This window comes from Magnolia sinica, chromosome 11 (assembly GCF_029962835.1).
Source record: "Magnolia sinica isolate HGM2019 chromosome 11, MsV1, whole genome shotgun sequence".
NCBI lineage: Eukaryota > Viridiplantae > Streptophyta > Magnoliopsida > Magnoliales > Magnoliaceae > Magnolia > Magnolia sinica.
In genome coordinates, this window is record NC_080583.1 from 72,217,629 (window position 1) to 72,238,656 (window position 21,028).

At 37.2% G+C, this 21,028-nt stretch overlaps 1 protein-coding gene across 1 annotated transcript in view; it reads right to left on the reverse strand.

Moving 5' to 3' along the window:
- The window catches only part of LOC131219330 (DExH-box ATP-dependent RNA helicase DExH14), a 148,714-nt gene that overhangs the window by 69,607 nt on the left and 58,079 nt on the right, over positions 1-21,028 (reverse strand). The window contains exons 21-33 of the mRNA XM_058214411.1: positions 13,144-13,293; positions 5,031-5,243; positions 4,760-4,915; positions 4,442-4,666; positions 4,225-4,326; positions 4,051-4,131; positions 3,857-3,937; positions 2,484-2,687; positions 2,271-2,387; positions 1,960-2,082; positions 1,802-1,891; positions 1,595-1,720; positions 1,461-1,523 (exon numbers count right to left, since the gene is read on the reverse strand). Of these exons, the coding sequence (XP_058070394.1) occupies positions 1,461-1,523; positions 1,595-1,720; positions 1,802-1,891; positions 1,960-2,082; positions 2,271-2,387; positions 2,484-2,687; positions 3,857-3,937; positions 4,051-4,131; positions 4,225-4,326; positions 4,442-4,666; positions 4,760-4,915; positions 5,031-5,243; positions 13,144-13,293 (1,731 nt within the window). The remainder of the gene's footprint in view (positions 1-1,460; positions 1,524-1,594; positions 1,721-1,801; positions 1,892-1,959; positions 2,083-2,270; positions 2,388-2,483; positions 2,688-3,856; positions 3,938-4,050; positions 4,132-4,224; positions 4,327-4,441; positions 4,667-4,759; positions 4,916-5,030; positions 5,244-13,143; positions 13,294-21,028) is intronic.

Below are 21,028 nucleotides of genomic sequence, written 5' to 3' on the forward strand. Positions count from 1 at the left end.
ACCCTTGGGATACGGATGCCTATCGGTTATCGCATGGGATATATCAGTTGTATCACGTAATGTACTGTTGTTGTTGGGACACATGGGGAAACATTGGAAAATTGGTTGAATTTTTCAATGAAATTTCAAGGATTGTTAAAAAAGACATCAATACACACTTAGAAATCAAAACATTACAAAAAACAAGTGCACATAATATGTTTCTTTGTATGGATAATCTATCCGTTGTCTGACTGAACTGATGCAAGAATATTCAAAGTCTATCCATATAATTTATAAATGCAAGAAGACATGTATAGAAACACAAGCAATACATTCAAAAGCAAAAGAAAAATCACTAGATTAGGTTACATATATGTTTGATTTTGTATTTGCACACAAAGATTGCAATCGATTTGCTAGAAATTGAAAATTTTCAATTTTTCCCAATTTTCCATAACTCGGCCTATCTCCCAAATCTCGAAATCAAAGCTCCAAATCCATGATTTTTCATGCAAAGATTTGTAACCATTTGATACTTATATAACATGATTTTTTTATTTTTTTTTTTTTAAAAAAAGGATAAAAAATCGAAAATGCTCATCGGATCAAATAGGAGGGATATATCGGCACTACATGTGCGTTTCGTATCACACAAGTGGGATACAAGATATATTGTAGGATATAACGGCCAATATCGTCGATACTGAAAACATTAATTGGGAAAAGGCTTAGATGATGATGATGATGATGGAAACTTTACTACTATAATTGAAGTATATAAACTTTTCACCATGGGCCTAGCATGCAAAAGACCGATGGAACAGGACCATATCTTTGATTACAATCATTAAATTACATAAGTTGGAATCACGTTCAATATGGGCAAGGTATGAGATGGATTTGGCTGCGCTCAGGCTCAGACCTGGCTTGATGTGGACTCTTTTTCCGGCATCAGGCAGGACATTGGCTCTCGGCAAGATTGAGCTGGATTCAGGCCTGTGTCCTTGTCCGTTGGGCAGGACATTGACAACCGCCAGCCATGTCCAAACCAGCCCATTTGCAACCCTAAGGATAGCCACATATATTTTTATTTTATCAATAAAGATTTTGTAAGAAAGAAGACTGCAGAAATCCTCAAAACCATTATCTCTATTCGAAATCCATACTGTGAGATTCAAACCTAAGAAATTTACAGCCAAAAATTCTACATCAGCCTTAAAAGTAATTTGTTCAGCAAATACAGGGATTTGTCATGTATGATGTATTCATCAAAGCAAGAAAGACTGCATGGTCATCTAACAACCACATATTAAGCATATTCGAGTTTTCTCTTATTTTCTTTTTTTAGATTCCACAAAAAGGGGCTGCCTGATGAACTCAGCAACTGAGCAATAGATAAAAGCACATTGAGTATATTCTAAGAATAAAAGTAATGAGGTCTTCAACAATTAGTGAAGGAATATGTCACATAGGAATACCTCAAGAATGGGACCACGATCAGCTCCAAGTAAGTGAATTTCATCCAAAATCATAAGCCCTACCTGTAACTTGCGTAATTAGTGGGTGTAGAAACAATAGCAAAAGAGAAATAGTAGAAGAAAAAAATAGGTACCTTCATGACATAGCTTCGGGTATGCCAATTACGGCTGATACCATCCCACTTTTCAGGAGTGGAGATTATGATATCTGCGGACAACAGCGCCTTTAGATCTGGAGTGAAATCCCCAGTCATCTCAACCTGGAAACAAAATCATTTTGGTTGTCTTAGGATCATTTAACGAGCATTTTCTTTCACAGATAGGCATAAGGGAGACTATACCATCTTCTTTCCAAGCATAGAAACCAGCCTCTTTCTCCAGTCATTCATTCTCTCTCTAACAATGGCCTTCAAAGGTGCAATATAAATGACCTGCACGGGAAAGACTACTCAATTCGTCACACGTCATATTAATTCAATAAGGAAAAGAAAAGGCATACCTTCATATCAGGCTGAGTGTTGAAGAGATGAAGCATTGCAAGTTCTGCAGATATGGTTTTTCCACTTCCTGTTGGAGCTCCTAAAAGAACATTGCTGTCTGTGTGATATAACACATGGAAAGTCTGCAAAATCAGAACAGGCAGCTACCAGCGTCAGAAGCGATTAGGAGAAAAGAGAACCATAAGAAAGACACTCTCACTGAACTTATCAATAAACTGGTAGATTTTAAAATTTTAAAAAATTAAAATTAAAATTTAAAATTTTAAAAAATAAATAAATAAATAAAATAAAAAAGGAAACATATGCAGACCTGTGTTTGAATGGGATTGAAGTGTGAAAACTTATACAAGTCCTGATAGGCCTTGTTTCCCAGCGATGTCACAGGAAGAGGTTTCAAATCAAGAAGTTCGGTGTGCGACATATAAGTCTGAACAAATCACAACTTTTAGGGTTGAAATTCCATTAAAACATTGGAAATTGCTCTAGACAGAATACAATAAATGAATATTTTTGTCATCCTCACCTCTGGTAAGGTGAGATTATGGAAAGAAATCACATGAAAGGCCTCTGCATGCAACCAAGAATCAGAAACAGCACGGATGTAGTACTGGGGTGGATGTGGTTCAAATATTGGTACAGTAAATGAAAGTTTTTGAGATTCTCCCCTTGCCATCCGCTTTGTCAACGTGAAGAGCTCTGTATGGTATATGTGGTCATTCTGGGTATCCTGGCTCCAAAATGTAAAAGTAATGATCAATCTAAGGACTTAATTCAGACATAACAAATTGTACCAGCATTCACATGTGCATGTCTTGGTGCTAATTAGCATGTGGACATGACCAGAACCACTTCCAACTGCAAAATCTCACAAATAAACCCCACAATGGATAATTTTTAATTAACTTTTTTTATTATAAAGTAATTTTATTTCTAAAACACAAGAACGTGTCTAATCTATCTATCAGACTACAATCATCAAAAGACATAGATCAGCTAATTTGGGTTGATCATCATATTTAGAAAAAAATGAATTTCAAATATTTTTTAGCTATTGTTAATCAAAAATTACTTGTTGAAAAATTTGAGAAAGTGTTGCCAATCCATAGATTGGCCTACAAGTAGAGTCAAATAACCTTTTAACACCTGCAATTTAAATGGCCGAATACGGAAGAATTTTGGGTCCATTTTCCTGAAATTCAAAACATAAGCATAAAATCCATGTCAGTGCATGCAAAACATGCATAGAAATGGATTTCTAAGTTGTTTTTACCAAGTCTATACAAAAGAATAGACTGCAAACAACCAAAATAAAAAAAGAATCTCCCTGAATGGGTTCCAGGCTTCCAGCCCATTTCCACTCTCGGATTGGGCTTTCTCCACCCAAACCTTGATTTGTCTAGAAACAATTCAAATGGAGTTCCCAAACCCTTACACAGACAAATTCCCCAAAACAAGTGCAGAACAAACAAGGTCAATTGTTTTCGAAATATCTCTCTCAACACAGTTATCGGTGTAATCTTTATAAAAGGAAGGCTTTGATATATCATCGGTATTGTCAATATTATCATCAACATGGGGAGTTTTACACTTCCCCTGTTTTTGAAGATGATGGCACCAACTCCTCAAACCTTTGACTTGAAGTCTAAGAAACCATTACATGGACCGGCCTTGCAAAGAAGAGGAATTGTACAATTCCCCATGTTTGGTATAAGAAAGGTATGATCCTCATAGTATCGACCAGTGCTATCGAAGTTTAAAACACTGGTGATGAGTTCACTGTCTATATCCAGGACAGACAGAAAATATACTGTGAGTTGAGAAATTTATCACAGAGTATCATAAATTTTGGTAAATTGTGTAAATAATGGGCATGAAATTTGGCCAATGATTTAGCACCTCAACTAGAATCCACCAACGTAGGGCAGCACCATGAAAGCGATCTTTCCAAGTAAAGTCAGGTGTTATGAGCAAATCAACCTGAGAAAACCAAGTAACACAAATATTTGTGTAATTCATATTACCACCTCAAATGATTAATGTACAGATTCTACAAGCTTGGAGACACAAAAAATCGAGAACCCTTAACTGACCTTGAGAACAGTTCTGGTGATAGGACTCACAATTGCAGACAAGTCAATCCGTGGAAAATATCCCAAATATTGCTTGACCAACTTCAAAACAAAAGTAAATGAAATGTGAAGTATCCATCTAAAACAACTGGAATACACATAAAAACCACCAAGACTTACAAATTGAGAACCCACCTTTCCACCATGAGCATAACGAATGAGGGCTCCAATTTCATTCTCATGCATCTCGAAGAGGCGGTCTAAGTCAGCCCCACTGTGTTCAAGTTTAGCCAATATCTGCAACAGATATATTGTATTAAATAAATCCATTTCCAAAAATATATTGTATTAAATAAAATTTATTGCAATATGCATGTTACCAACAGTACAATGATTAAAGTGCTAGACATACTTCTGATGAAAGATCTTTGCCAAACTGTCTGAGAGGATGTTGGAAAGGCCATATTTGGCGATCTACTGCCTTACAATAGTTCAACATGAAAGAAGACATTTCACACCATCCTCTGCGCAAACAAATTTCAAATAAAGCACGCATGATACGGGCCAGGCTTGCACTAATGTATGCTGCATCAGAGATTAAAGAAAAACTGTCTAGCGAGCCTCGTGAAATGTACAACTGCAAAATAAATAAATAAACCTTTAGTTGAATGCAAACAAAAAATCATACAGTAACAGAAGAATGATATTAAATTTTAGATGTAGTTAAGACCTGAATAAGGATTGAAACTTTTCCATTTTTATTGCTGGGGCCACCTTTGACATCTACAGGGCATGATAAGCGAACCAAGCTTTCTAGCTCATTCTGCTCCTCATCTCTAATAGGAATATTTTCAAATTCAGATGAGTGGGCTACCATGTTAATTACCTGTGGCAAGTGGCAAAGTCAAAAGAAATTAAAGATAGAGAATGCATACAAATTGGATCAAAATTGGATAATAAATTCCGTACAAAACAGCAAGTGTAAAGGACTCGCCAACTACCTCACTGTCATTCATGTGGCGCCTAAGCATTTCATTGTAAGTTTCTACACTAGAATATTGAATATAATAATGACTAGCAATTCGACCAAGCTCTGTACAATAAAAATTGCCACTTTTTTCATCAAACCGCATCATTTTTGCCTTGTCAAGAGCACGTGCAGCATCTACTACGAGAGACCTTTGCTTTGAAACCAGTGAAGGATCACTAACAACCTAACAAAAGGACAAATGTCTTTATTAGAACAGGGTTCCAGTAGAATGTACTTTGCCTGACAGACTTCAACAAGCAAAGAAATAAAAGGATCCAATTAATTTCTGGATAACAAAGCTGAATGATAAGGAACAGTACCATCATTGCAACATAACTATGAAAATGACTGATATGGTACATATATGAAAACTTCCCAACAAAAAAGATCACAAGTAAATGCATTGATGACAAATTTCAGTAAAAATCTTCTTAAATGTGTAGATAGAACTTCAAACTAATTCGTACAGTAATTCACAGTACTTTGCTAGAATAAAAGATCAAGTCCACAGAATACATCAATGGGTAATGACTCCCCAATAAACAGTAAAGATCTCGACGCTCATCTTTTGGCGTACTTTAGCCGAAAAACAAGTGGGTTACAAAACTAAAGTCTAAGAAAGGAAATTTGGCAATCACATGACCCCAGAAGAAGTGCAACAAAAAGTATTCGTTTTGTAGTGCTAACTTGATGACAATAGCAACAAAGGAGAAAGCAACAAAAATAAACATGAAACCACAGATTTACTGGCAAATATAACGCAATTCTGGTGCTATTGAAGTACACCTAACGAGTGTTCGAGTTGTCGGTATCGCTACAAGTTTTGCTAGCCGGAGATATATATAATATAATATATATATATATATATATATATCATTATCGCCGATAACAGGAAATGCGGGGAAAATAGTGGAATTTTTCAGTGAAACTTAAGGACATGCCTAAATACACATAGTTGCATATTTAGGAATTTAAAAAACTCACAAAAAAAAAAATGCATGAGAGATGAGGACATGCCTAAATACATATATTTCCCTCTCGTGTGGCCCACTTGAGTTTTGGATCCACCTCATTTTTTGTAGCACATCCTAATATGAGGTCACAAAACTAATGGACGGGGTAGATTTCTCACAAACATCAGGGTGGGCCCCACCCAGTATCGCAGCGTAGGAAGTTCCTGCCAAAGGCTTTCGCAAGAAATTAGCGTCTGTGTTTTATCAAGGCAACCAGTAACGAGGTGGTTACTGGACAGTGTTCTGCAGGCCCACCATGATATATGCGTTTTATCTACATGAAGGTGTTCCAAAACGGTAACGGTTGCCGTAACGGCCACCACCATTACATTATAATACAGGTCGTAACGGTCGTTACGGCCCTTTTTTGTTTTTTTTTTGAAAAAAGCTGTTACAAGGCCATTACAGGACCGTTAAGGCCTGTTTTTTCTGTAACGGTCGTTACAACCGTTTTGACCCCGTAATGTGTAACGGTTATGACCATTACCGTTACGTAACGGCCATTACGTAACCGATTTTGAATACCTTGATCTATTTCGTCCATCTATTTTAAAAAATTAATTTATGGCTTGGGCCCAGAAATAAGACAGATCCACATCTCAGGCAGACCACACCACAAGAAACAGTGGTGATTGATCGTCCACCACTAAAAACTTCCCAAGGCCCGTTGTTATGCTTATTTGCCACCCATCCTGTTGATTGGGTCATAAAGTCCTAGATGAAAGGAAAAAAAAACAAATATCAACTTGATCCAAAACTTTTGTGACCCCAAAGAAGTTTTAATGGCGGTGTTCGATCACTACTAATACATGTGGTGTGCTCCACATGAGATTTGGATATGCCTAATTTTTTGGATCATGCTCTAAAATGATCTAAAAAAAAAAAATGAATGGCGTGGATAAACACAGACAACATGGTGATGGGTCCCACAGCACTGTCCAATAGCCTAAGTAAGCAATCTGCGTCCTTCGAGGGAGCAGATTTTGTGTTACTCGGAAACACCACACCCTTACTGCGTAGGGCCCACTGTCATCGTTGTGATAAATCCACCCCATTTATCCATTTCAAAGTATCATTTTAGAACATGGTCCAAAAAATGAGGTAGATCCAACTCTCAACTAGACCACACCAAAGGAAACAGCAGTGATTGAATCCCACCATTAAAAACTTGTCAAGGGCCACGAAAGTTTTCGATCAAACTAATAATTGTGTTTTTGCTTCATCAGGTCTGTGAAACCTAATCAAGAGGTTGGATGGCAAAACCAAAACATTACCATAGGCCCCACAAAGCACCAAGCCATCTAAACAAGTCATACACGCGAGACTACATCGGGAAGCGTCGGGAAGATAGATTGTGTACTAAGTAACTTAGTAAGTTGAGCATACTGAGTAAACTCTGTGGGCCCACCATGATTTATGAATTCCATCCACTCCGTCCATCCATTTTACCAAATAATTTCAGTGCCTCATCTAAAAAATGAAGCATATCGAAACCTCAAGTGGACCACACCATAGGAAACAGTGTGAATTGAATGTATATCATTGAAAAATTGTTAGGGGCCATAGAAGTTTTTGATCCAGCTGATTTTTTGTGTTTTACCTTCATTCATCCATGTCTGTATGATCTTATGAACAGGTTTGATGACAAATACACATCACTGTGGGCCCTAGGAAGGTTTCAACGGTAGAAATCATTATTCTCATTGTTTCCTGTGGTGTGGTCCAATTGAGCTTTGGATATGCTTCAATTTTGAGCTGAACCCCTAAAATGAGCTAGAAAATTTGATGGACGGCGTGGATAAACCACATACATTCACGGTGGGTCCAAGAGAGTTTACTCGGTACAAGAAAGCGTAAGAGCTACTCGGTACGCAACCTTCGTCAAAGACTCGAAGCTTTTTATAAATAAAAAAACCTTCAGATTTCGTTCACGAGGGGGATTCTCGCCGAAGTAAAGGGGGTTTTTGAGTGAGGGTTTCAGAACCCTAAATCATTCCCCCAAATCGAGAGGAAATCCCCAAAATCATTGATTCTTCATTGGAATTGCGACATCAAGCTTCTAATCGAAAAGGAAATAGGTAAATTTTGAGGTTTTTCTTACCACTATGCAATGCTCGAAGACCAGCGCTGTCGATCGAGGCGTTCTTCTGAGTTCCATATTCCGATCGACCAGTTACGAAAATCACTCACGGATTTACAAAAATAACAAAATCAAATATTTTTTTCCCGATTTTTACATATTTACGCAATTTTAGCCACCCCATCCGATTTATTTTTTTCGATTTTTACCTATTTATCGGAAAAAAGAGGTAGTTGGCTACAATTTTCCCTAGGTAGGTTACGTGGGTGGTGGCTATAGTAGATATTCTCGGCGAGAATTCAAATTATCGACAATAATGAAAATTTTGCCAAAATTTCAGTGATTTTCTGAAGAGAAACCAAAAATTGGGGTTTCATTGTCTCCAATGCAACAACACCGATATTATTGGCAATAATTCGATAATATCGCCGATAATTTAAACACTACTCTAACCATCCACTCCAATAATATGAAGCAACCCTACATATTTTAGAAATTAGTAAAACACGCTTAAGAGTAAGATAAGACTTCTGCTATACCTGCCACAAACACATCTTGTGAAAAATTTGCTCACAACTCACTCAGTTTTTAATAGAACATTACAACAGTGTGCCCATTGGAGAAGCAATTCAATAAGATTTCCGGCTGCAAGTTCGCAATGTATAATGTCATTTACATGAAATGGGTTAAAATACTGAGAGATGATAATCAAATGCTTGACTTAATGTTTGCCTCATTCTTGTCAGTTCCACTAGAAATCGACGCCATCAGTTATTATTTACTTCAAATTGAAATTTCTCTCTTACTTGTGAGAAAAATCAGCCAACAAAAGAATAGAATATTCAAACATGGAAAAAAAGGGGGAATCTTCAACATTTAAACAGCAAAATTCAGAAGTTTCTTTTCAGTAAGTGGGACACCGACATCACAAGATGTTTAATGTGCTGGCTTTACATGCTCAATTTTCACAGAATACATTTGCAGTTATTTAAGTAATTCTTCTAATACTTGGTAAATACCCTTAAATAAGAATATTCCCTGTCAAAACCCTTTACTTTGTGTATAGTTTGCCCATAATTAGTTCAATTCTTTATATTAGATTCAATGAAAAGGTGGTGTGAGAATAAGAAAATCCAGGTCACATAGTGAAATCGGTAGTTGACAAAGGTAGGGATCAAAACACTCATCACTGTAGAAGATTAGGTTTCATAGAGGGTGACCAGGCTAAAACCTCCCGCAAGGGCAATGATATAAGCCTTAAAACACATAAACAGCACTGACAAAACCTCCAATCACAGAAAAAAAAAATCTTCTACTCATGGACCATGAAAGTTTTCTTTCTTCTTATAGTTGCATGAAGCTTGAACCGAAGCAGCAACAGATGCGGGTGCAGAAGTGGGGAACCATCAATTTCAAAGTCTTAGCAGGTAAAAATGGCTACAAAGCGGAAGTGGGGCAGCAACTCTGAAGCACAATTCGAAGCAGGAGCAGCAGCTATTTAGAAGGATCGTGCAACTAATACTTCTCCTTGGAACCTTTTATAACCAAAGCTAAAACAAACCATAACCAGTTTCTAGTCTTTACCATTAACCCTAGCAAACCTAACTATGTAAAACTATAGCAATAAAAAAAGGTTACACCTCCTAGAAGGTGATTGTCTCAAGTTCAAGATATTTGAAGATGGAGTCTACTTCCCAACATCTGTTCACTGCAACACATGTAGAATATAGAAACACACCCATGCACACAATCAATGTATACCCACATTTTTTGGCACAGCCACATTTCCATGTCATTTGTCAGATTTCTGGTTTCAAAAGCCAATTATTCTGTATTGCATCACTCTACAGGAGTTGGGAAAGAACTTATCCACAAGTTTGATCATTCACCTTCGAATATGTCCATGACACTTCTTCGACTCGTTATCATTCATTAAAGTTTTGACATCCACTTCCAGAGCTTATACAGCTGACTATAAAATCGAAATCCTTTTTTTCTAACAGCAATTCATCGACCATGTTGTTATAATAAAGAATCGGCAAACTAAGTTTTTTTAACAACTATCAGATCTTCATCCTTGGGCTATTAATCACAAATAGGTGACAAGACCCCATTTAAAATTGTTCTAGAATAAAATAACTGGAAATCTAGACTAACATTCCAATTCTGGATATCCATCATTCTTCATTGAAGGATTGAAAAAGTATCTGTACGTACACAAATCCACTCAATTTACGCCATGTGACTGCTCTCCAGCCTAAGAAAAGTAATTTCTCTTATACCATCTTAGTATAGGGGAAAAAGGATGCTTCAGTATATTGTCTTCTTGCACGTCTTTGGTCAATTTGGAATGAAAGAAACAAAAGAACATTTTCTAATGAAATAGAATAGGAGTCACAAGTTAGGCTACGCGGCTAAAGATCTTGGCTAAATTGGGAGCAAATTTTGGAATGAAGGGGGAGAAGCATGCGCTTTGTTTTGTAGATGATTTCTCCTCATCTATGCCTGTAAGCTTTAGAAGTCTAGGAGAGAATAGCTTGTGAATGAGAGAACAAAAGTAAAAAATCTAGGGAACGGGCCCAGGAGTTGCGAATGAGAGCAGAGTAACTTAGGGGGCTCTTGGCTAAAGCAGCTCCATGTCAGGGACATCCGGAAGGATTTCAAGATCCAGCACTTGGCTTTGCAGGATACTAAGCTACAGTCAGTAGATCAAAAGTTGGTGGATTCGGTGTGGGGTGGCAGAGGCAATGAATGGGTGGTCTGTGACGCAGTGGTTTTTGCAGGTGGTATCCTCATGATATGCCATGAGGGGAGGGGCTCCTTCTCAATCTTGGTGGTTCTAAGAGATGTGGCTTTGAGCTTTAAATGGCTATTCACAGTTGTGTATGGTCCAAATCTGCCAGGGTTGCGGCCTTTCTTCTGGGATGAATTAGACTCCATCCATGTTAAATGGTAGCTGTCGTGGTGTGTAGGGGGAGATTTCAACGTCGTCCGCTTCACTTATGAAAAGCTGAACAGTGATCGCATCACACAGAGTATGAGAGATTTCTCTAGCTTGGTGGATAGGAATGATCTTGTCAACATTCTGATGAGTAACATCAGATTCACGTGGTCAAATGGCCAAAAGCAAGGTTCCATGTCAAAGATCGACAAATTTCTGGTTTCTCATCCGTTGGTTGACCTCTTTCCGATGGCGAGTAAAGGGGGATCCCAAAGCCAGTGTTTGACTACTTCCCGGTGCTGTTGGAAGTGTCTGATGTTAATTTGGGCCTAAGACTCTTTAGGTTCAAATTGGCATGGCTAGAGGTAGAGTGATTTAAGGAGCAGGTGAAGGATTGTTCTTCTTTCTCAATGGAGGGCTGTGCAGATTTCCGGTTAATTATGAAGCTTAAGCTTCCACTTGTACTCGATATTGGTTTGAAATGGACACTTCCCACTCCAGCTTCCAAATCCTTTGCAGCTTACTCTACGCATTGTGGAACTATGGGTGAAAAAGAGTAGGGAGGAAATTCCCTGCTATGGGAAGGATGAAAATTATATCAAGCGGAAGCTTTCATAGGTGATAGGAAGTGGTGGAAAATCTGTCAGGTAGAAGGTCCTTATGAGTCAAAGGTAGATGTCAAGTGAAGAGCCTTTCTTTGGTGAAGAAAGAAAATTTTACATGTGATGTACAGTGAGCAAAAGGCAAAACTCAAATGTTGTCAAGTGCCATGAAGATGCAAAAGGAGGTCAACCACTGCCTAGCAATAAGTGGAAGCCACATATCATTATTGATGCAAGGTTGCAAGGAGAACCAACAAAAATGCAAAGTCAGCAAGCCATGTCATGATGGATGTAGGGTTGTTAGGAGACAACCAATAAAAAGCACCACCTGTTGAGCTGTTATCGGCAGACAAGGAAAGTTGGTTGATACTACAGAAAGAAACTTGCCACTTGTCAGGTTCTTACAGTTAGATTCTAATCACAGACCCCTAGAAATAGGAGTACGTTCCTATTCTAATACGTTTGTCTATAAGCTTTGAGCTAAGTAGAGTAAAATAAAAAAGTGTTCATCTCCACCACTCCCTCTCATCTTCTTCTCTGTTTCTGCTACTTTAGCATGGGCTAGGAGTTGAACCAGCCACCACCAATCTAGCTTAGAAGCTTCAATGAATGTTCTGAAGGAAACTCATTCTCAGGGCTGATTCCCCCATTGGATCCATTCGCAGTTACCACTATAATCTGTTAGCAATCATACAGGCTTACATGCATCTGATACCACCTCCTTGTGAGAAATTCCACATCAGGAATAAGACCTAACCAAAATGATATCTCGAATAATGGAATCACTTTGCAATTCGTTGATCAGGGGAAATTTTCCAAGATTAGCAGATGCAGTGCAAACAATTACAAATTACAGAGTAAGAACAAGACTAACACTACCATTTCAGACAAGATATGCAGTTGTCCTTAATGGCTTTTGCAATCCCAAATATCACCTTTTGTAATTATTTCTCTTAACACCTTTTGCAATACCATCCCAATCAATTCTACAAAGTATCATGGCTCATGTACAATTGCAAGAACCTTCCAATTAGAGTGCCACACCTTTGGATCTCTTGATTCCTAGACACTTTAGAACATAAAATAGATTATTTGCTGCTTTATCTTTGATGCTCATGTTTTAGCTCCATTTCCTTACAGTTCTGCTAACAGATACCTACTCACCCCAAATGCACCACCAAGGCATGTAGTTTTCTTTTCTTTTCCTTTTTTCTTTTCTTCTAATCCCAGGGACTTCTAACTTCCATCACAAAAATTAGCCTCACTCTTAATTCACAAAATAGGAAAAAGAAACAGAATCAGATCAGAATCCAAAGAAGTAAACAGGGTACTCAATAATCGTCGAGATACATGCCTATGGCTATTACAAATAATTTTCACAAAAGAATAGTATGAATAAGCATATAATAAACTTTAAGGAGCAAAACTTTTTCAATATTCTAGAATACCTCATCCCATCCTATCCCATACGCTAGGGGATTAGACTTCATCCTTATGAATAGATAAGTATATCCAAGCCAAGCACAAGCTTCTTTAACATTTGTTACCGTTCCCAAGGCCACTTCTGCATTCAAATTGTCTTTCAAGGAGCTGATAAACTGCACAAAACAAGAATGACAACAAATAAAAAGCAATGAATAAAATACTGACATGGATAGTCTAATGGAAGGTCAAAGCATCATCAAGAACAAAACATTGGGGAGGAGAGTAGTTTGCGATAGCATAATATAATCAAGATAGTCATACATCCTATGTCAAGCAAGCTTCTGTTGTAAGCGGACCATAAGAAAGAGAAGTGCTCTAAATTCACAACATTTCACACCAACTTTCATGCAGTCCAATTGTACAGAGGGGTGAGAACAACACGGAAAAAGAAATGCAAACATGCATAGCATTTAGTACCAGTGTTCAAATTATCACAATATCATAACTAATATCAGTGATAATCAGTGTTCAAGATGTCGGTATCACTACAAGTTTCATTGGCTGGAGATAAAGATAAAATATCGTTATCGCCAATAACCGGAAATACAGGGGAAACATGGGAAAAAATGCAAAAATATGAAATTTTTCATTAAGACTTTAGGAGATGCCTAAATACACATATTTGCATATTTAGGAATCAAAAAATTGCAAAAAAGAATACATATATAATAAGTTTTCATTTAATTCAGGCCTAAAAGCATGTGCTATCGTAAGAAATCAGTCCAATTGTGACCAAAATGATTTCATATAATACAAACTCAGGTACAATGCAGTAAGCAGGACATGTAAAAGTAAATGAACTAAAAAAATATACCTATCTAGCCATCCCTCATTCCCAATTAAGAAGCAATTAAGCAAAGAAACATCCATAATGCAAATGCATACATTATACATTGATCCATCCATGCATCCAATCCATCCATTCATCCATCCATGCTAGATTTGATACCAAATCTGGCAGGATCGGCTTGTAGCAGTAAATCTTACACCAACACAGAAGAACACTCTAGCTTGCTATTCAAGCTCTTACTGGGACTAAACTTGAATTCGCTAATCGAATTCTTGCTTTTACAAGCTCAGCACACATCTCTTTATATAGAGATTAAAAGAACCATACAAAGGCAGTATATAAAAAACAGTGGGTACAACCTGTGGGCGAATATTACCTAGTTTTGGACAGCTGTCTGGTTTTACAGTAGAAACGGTCAGCTTTTGGCATTTTTGCGTGATTTGTTACAGTAGCCTTTTGGACGTTTGTGATAAGGGAGGTTTTTTGGCGGTGTCGGTGCCTTTTGATTTTTGGCGTCTTGTGATGATGAAGATTCTTTGGCAAGGTCGGTGCTTTTGATTTTTGGCGTGTTGCAATGATGAAGATCTTTTGGCAGGGTCGGTGCTTTTGAATATTTGGCATAACTTTTGCGTCAGAAGAAAACATTAGCATCGAGATCATCTTCTGGTGCTGCAGTAGAACTCTCTTCAAACTCAAGATACGTAGACCCATGGAGACTAGAAACTTGATCTTGAAGAGCAATAAACGCAGACTTGAGTTCAACTAATTCTTTCATCAGATTGGCTACTTCATCAGGCTTTGAGGAAGAAATAACTTCTTTGAAGGTCTTTGGCAATTCCTTTAGGACGATTAATGGCTTAATTGCTTCAAGAACTATGTCACAATCAAATTTGTTCCACCATTTGATGTAGGTAGTTTGGAAGAGAACTTTGGCATTTTGATATTCTGAAGGTAAAACTTCGTATTTCCACTTCAGAATCCATGGAAGTCCATGGTTGGCATAATACAACATTATAGAATGAGCAGGGAACTCTGGATTCTGTAATTTTTCCATTTTGGCATAATGTGTAAGGAGGGTATTTGGCAAAATAGAAGATCGTCCTCCAAACAGTGTCCACCATTGCGTATAAAACCAAGGAGGAATTTCTTTGGTATAGGGTCTTGAGAAATTCAAAAACCAAGAATGTCCTTTTTCGGAATTTTGGAAGAGGAGAGCATGTTTCCATGCTATCATATAGTCCCAGTAGGTAAAAGAATGGGACTGCCCATTTGGACTTTGGACATTATGGTAATGAGAAAGAGATTTTCCCCATTCATTTTCACTGATAATATTCAAAATTTTCATTTTGGAAAAGGAATATTCTGATTGATTTTTGTTAGTGCGATGTTCAAAGATCACACTATTTGTTTGGACCAGAATGGCTTCATAAAATCTGCTTGAGAGATTTGGATGTTTTGGATGGAAATAATTTTGGGGTAAGAAGATTTTTGAAATAAGAACATCTTCTAGCAATTTGTCAACTTCAGGGTCTAGGGTTAAAACCCTATGTTTTCCTTTCAACTGATATTCTTCCATTTGTTAAGAGGTATTTGGCAGAATGTTTGGCTGTTTCTTCTCAGTATTGCGAGGAAGAAGAGGAAAAAAGGTGTTGGAAATTTCAAGTTCCAGTTTTTCTTTTCCTTTGGTTTTGGCCTTTTGAGGTTTCGGCTGCATGTTTTGGTTTTCCCTGTAGGAATTCGCAACAAAGAAAATCAGGTAATGAATTTGCTTTTCCTAGAATGAATTCAATGTCAAAATCAAAAATGGCTAAAAGAGCTTGCCATCTTGCAAAAATTTGTTTTGAAGCAAGATGTTTTACATCTTTTTTTTAAACTTCTTTGGCTGCTTGACAATCAACTCGTAAAATAAATTTTTGGTTTAGAACATCGCTTTGAAATTTTCGTATACAAGAAACCATTGACAAAATTTCTTTTTTAATTGTAGAATAATTTTTTTGTGTTTGGTTCCAAGTGCCAGTAAGTAAAGCAAACAAGTTGTTCTTGACCTTTGGGTGTTTTTTGTAAGAGAATACCACCATATCCAGTTTCAGAGGCATCAGTTTGGATTATTTTTTGGAAAATCAGGATTTGAAAGAGTGAGACAAGGGAGATATTTTAGTTTGGCTTTAATGTTCTGAAGAGCTTTTGAGTGTTCTTCTAACCAAGGAGATTTTGGATTTTTATTTAAAAGATTTTGTAAAACGATTGTCTTTGGCTAAATCTTGATAAAAATCAGAGATATAATTTAGACAACCAAGAAATCGTTGAAGTTGTTTTTTGTCAGTAATTTTGTGAGGAAATTTTCCTGCAAAACTTATGACTCTTTGGATTGGTTGGATGGTATTTTGCCAAATTCGAAAACCCAAAAATTGTATCTTAGTTTGAAAGAGTTTGATCTTTCTTTGAGAAAGAACAATACCATTTCTTTCAATAACTGATTTAAAATTTTCCAAGTGTTTCCAATGTTGAGAAATATTTTGGGAATTGATGAGTATGTCATCTATATACGTGAGAATAAAATCTTTAATAGGATGAAAGATTTCATTCATTATTCTTTGGAATTCAGAAGGAGCATTTTTGAGACCAAAGGGCATTACATTCCATAAGAAATGTCCGAAAGGAACTGTAAAAGTTGTTTTCTATCTATCTTTTAGATGAATCTGAATTTGCCAAAATCCAGATTTTAGATCAAATTTGGAGAATATGTTGGCTTTATGCAACCTATTCAACAAATCCTTTTTGTTTGGAATTGGGTATCTTATACTTTTGGGGACTTGATTAAGAGGTTTATAATTAATTACAAGTCTTGGAACACCTCTTTCTAATTTTGCAGCATTTTCTACATAGAAAGCGGCACAACTCCACTGGGATTTAGAAGGTCATATGAGACCTTTGTGGAGAAGAGATTTGATTTCTTCATCACAAAGTTGAAGAAGTCAAGAGTCCATTTGAGAAGGACGGGCTTTGGTAGGTATTTGGCTTTCATTAAAGTCGTCTACATAGGGTAGAGAGACGAGATGAGTTTTTCGATGCCAGAACGCATTTGGTAATTCAGAACAGAAATTATTAAGAATCTTTTGGAATTTTTCTATTTGAAATTTGAAATTTGGCTGTTGAAGTTGTTTTTGGATTTGGACATTTGAGATTTCATTTTGGAGGAAATTTATTTGGTTTTCTTTGTGAGAAACACAATTAACAACTTCAAAGATTAAACCAGTTTGCGGTGGTTTAATGAATTCAAAGAATAAATCAACAGAATTTATTTTGGTTTGGATACCTTTACTAGAAGTAGTGAAAGGTTGTATTTTTAAAATGAATGGAGTGCCAAGAATGGCATCATGTTGCAGATTTTTAACAATTATGAATGAGAGAGGTATACATTCTCCATTTTTACAAACACGAACGTTTGGAAATTTGTATTGAATGTGAGATTCTTGACTATTAGCTGTATAAATTGTACTATTAGTCTTCTCACAAAACTGAGTAGGAATTAATCCTTCTCGGAGGCAATTTAAGTCAGCACCTGAGTCTATCAAGGCAATGACTTCTGTTTGGAAAAATTGATTAAAAAGAGTTATTGGAGTATACCATTTTTGGAATTGATAGGTAGTAAGAGAATTGACAAGATAATTGTCAATTTGATCTGTAGTTTCATTTGGATCTATTTGATTGGCAAGTTGCAAGAATTCAACTTCTCGTCTAAGAGAGGCTACTTCCCGTTTTAGAAGATTAACTTCTTTATAGAGATCTAGCAAAGAAACTTGAGTTTCTGTTTTGGTTTTAAGACGTTGATAAATGTCTTGCATTGAAGTTATGGCAGTGGGTTTTTGGAAATAAAAAGACTTTTCTTGTTCTTTTGGTGATTCTTGATTCAAAGTATGCTCAAGAGCTTGCAGCAAATATTTGGCTTTATCTTCAGGATTTTGGACTTGATTTATGAGATCAAGGAGGAGTTGTTCTTTCGCAATAATGACCATAATGGAAGGTATAGATGAAGCAGATTTATTAGATTCTGCTTCTGAGGAAGAAAATCGACATTTGCAATCTGGATGATTTTTGGAAGAATTTTGATCAACTTTTATTTCGCGAACTTTCTTTTTTGGCTTCGATTTATAACAGCGATTTGCAAAGTGACCCTGAAGGCCACATATATAACATTTGGCAGTAAATTGAGTAGATTTTTTGTTTTGATTTTTATAACAGGGCTTTGGCTTTGAAAATGTTTTTTGAGTCTCATATCTTGGCAGTCGTTTTTCAAAATTTGGAGGAGATTTAGTATGTTTTCTTTTGGATGGAGAAACAATTGGATCATATCCAAATTGATAGCAAAAAGTTCTCAATTCTTTTCTCCTATTTAATTGTTCTCGTTTGAGATGATTTTGGAGTTATATTTCAGTACAGATGCTTAAACCTACATGGCAAATTAATTGAATTAACTCGCCAAAGGTATAGCGATTGTAATTTAAAATTCCAAAGTTTGAATCTTTCAATTTGGCTTTGACTTTTTCTACAAAGATAGGAGGAAGTCTTAAAATAAATTTTTCTTTCCAGATAACGTTATTACAAGCAGTGTTCAAATTATCGGCGATATTATCGAAATATCGCCGATAAATATCGGTGTCGCCAGTGCAGCGACACCAAAACCCCATTATTTCGTTTCGCTTCCAAATCTCGCCGATATTATCAGTATTTTCAAAAGGGCGCCGATATTTCGCTGTTCCCACCAACCACGGGTGGGAACTGTAGCTAACAGCCCCCTTTTATCGATAAAAGGGGTGGTTGTCAGCGAGAAAATCACAAAAAAATAAGAAATACCCGTTTTTTCGCCCGGATTTGGAGGAAGACGCGAATTCAGTTGCTGTTGAGTGCAGATCGGCATTTCCGGTAAGATTCAACCCCAAAGTTTCCTTTTTTTTCATCCAAAAATCCTCTGCAACGTCTCGATTCCGCTAGCGGACCGAGATCTTGGTCGAAATTAGAGGTTTTTTTTTTTTTTTGGGATAAGGGATAGGGATTTTCGGGTTGAAAATCCAGAGAAATCGGTGGGAAAGGAGATAAAATTTTGAAAATTTTGAAAGGGGAGAGGGATTTTGGGGTTTTATCACAATTTAGGGATCGGGCGGCGTGAATGGCATTGCGTAAGTGGTTACTCAGTACGCTGTTATTGTACGAGTGCACTCTGTTGGGCCCACAGAGAATGTATCTGGTCTATCCATGCGGTCCATCCGTTTTTCCATATTATTTTAGGGGTTGAGACCAAAATTTAAGTGTACCAAACGATCAAGTGGACCACACCATTGGAAACAATTTGAATAATGACTTCCACGGTTAAAACTTTTCTAGGGCCCAAAGTGATGTTTATTTCTCATCCAACCTGTTCATAAGATCACACAGACATGGATGAAGGGAAAAAAAACAAATAGAAGTTTGATCCAAAACCTCTATGGCCCCCAAGATATTTTCAACGGTAAATATCCAATTCATACTGTTTCCTATGGTGTGGTCTACTTGAGGTTTGGATATACTTCGTTTTTAGGCTCAAGACCTAAAATTATCTGTTAAAATGGATGGACGGAGTGGATAAAATACATAAATCACGGTGGACCCCACAAGTGAGCTTTGACGTTGCAGCTCACTTTCACTCTGACAGTGTTCAAAAGACCCCACCACGGTGGTGCGACCTGGACCCCACCATGATGCATTTGTTGTATCCATGCTATCCATTAATTTTGAAATATTATTTTAGATGTTTATCCAAAAAATGAGTTAGATCTAAAACTCAGGTAGACCACACCACGGGAAAACATTAGTGATTGGATATCCACCATTTAAATCCTCCTAAGGCCCACTGTACTGTTTATTTGACATCCAACCTGTTAATTAGCTTATAAAGACTCAGATGAAGGGAAAAACAAAGATCAGCTTGATCCAAAACTTTTATCGTCCCCAAAAAGCTTTTAATGGTCTACATTCATTCAACACTGTTTCTTGTAATGTGGTCCAATTGAGATTGGGATATACCTCTTTTTTTTTCTCATATCATAAAATTATCTATAAAAAAAGATGGACGGCATGGATGAAACACATACCTCGTGGTGGGGCCCACAGAGCATGGCAAGGGAGTAGCCAAATCCCTTTCTGCAGCGCGTGGACCAGGGACGCGGATTTACTGCGGAAGCCTTTCCCACTGTTCCTGCGCTACAAGCTCAGGTGGGGCCCACTGTGATGGTTGTGAGAAATCCTCTCCGTCCATCCGTTTTGTGATTTCATTTTAGTACTCGTTTTAAAAAATGAACGGTATCCAAAGCTAAAGTGAGCCTTACTAAAGGAAAATGTGGTTTGGGAAATTCCTACCGTTGAAACCTTCCTGGGTTCAACAGTGATGTTTAGATGCCATCCACACCGTTGAAACCTTCCTGGGTTCACTTGAGCTTTAGATACGGTTCATCACAGTGGGCCCCATAAGTGGGGACAGTGATCCACCGTTCAAAACTTCTTAGGGGCCACAGAAGTTTCCGATCAAGCTTATATTTTTGTTTTCACGTCATCTATCTCTATAACTTAAGATGAGGTTGGATCTAAAAAATACATAACGGTGGGCCTTATAAATGTTACAACGGTGGGTGTGACTAATCCCACAGTTTTTTCTGCGGTGGGTCCACTTGAACTTTAGATCTATCTCATTCCTTTTATCATGCCATAAAGCCATCTTTACAAATGGTTAGACGGTATGGATACAACACGCATCATGGCGAGGTCCACAGAGTATAGTGACGTCACTTCAGTAGTGATTTGGCTACTGCCTTGCAGTAGTGACATTTGATAGACTGGCATTCAGAAATTGTTAACGTTGCATACATTAATCCAGATTAAATAAACTAAACTCTGGAACCCTCTCAGTGCCAAAATCAGATAGGTCGAAGAATCCTAACCTTTGATTTGTATATACTTGTTGGTTGGAATAGGGTACCTGATATTTTTCATTCTCAACCGTTCAATAAATGTCCACCAAATTCCTA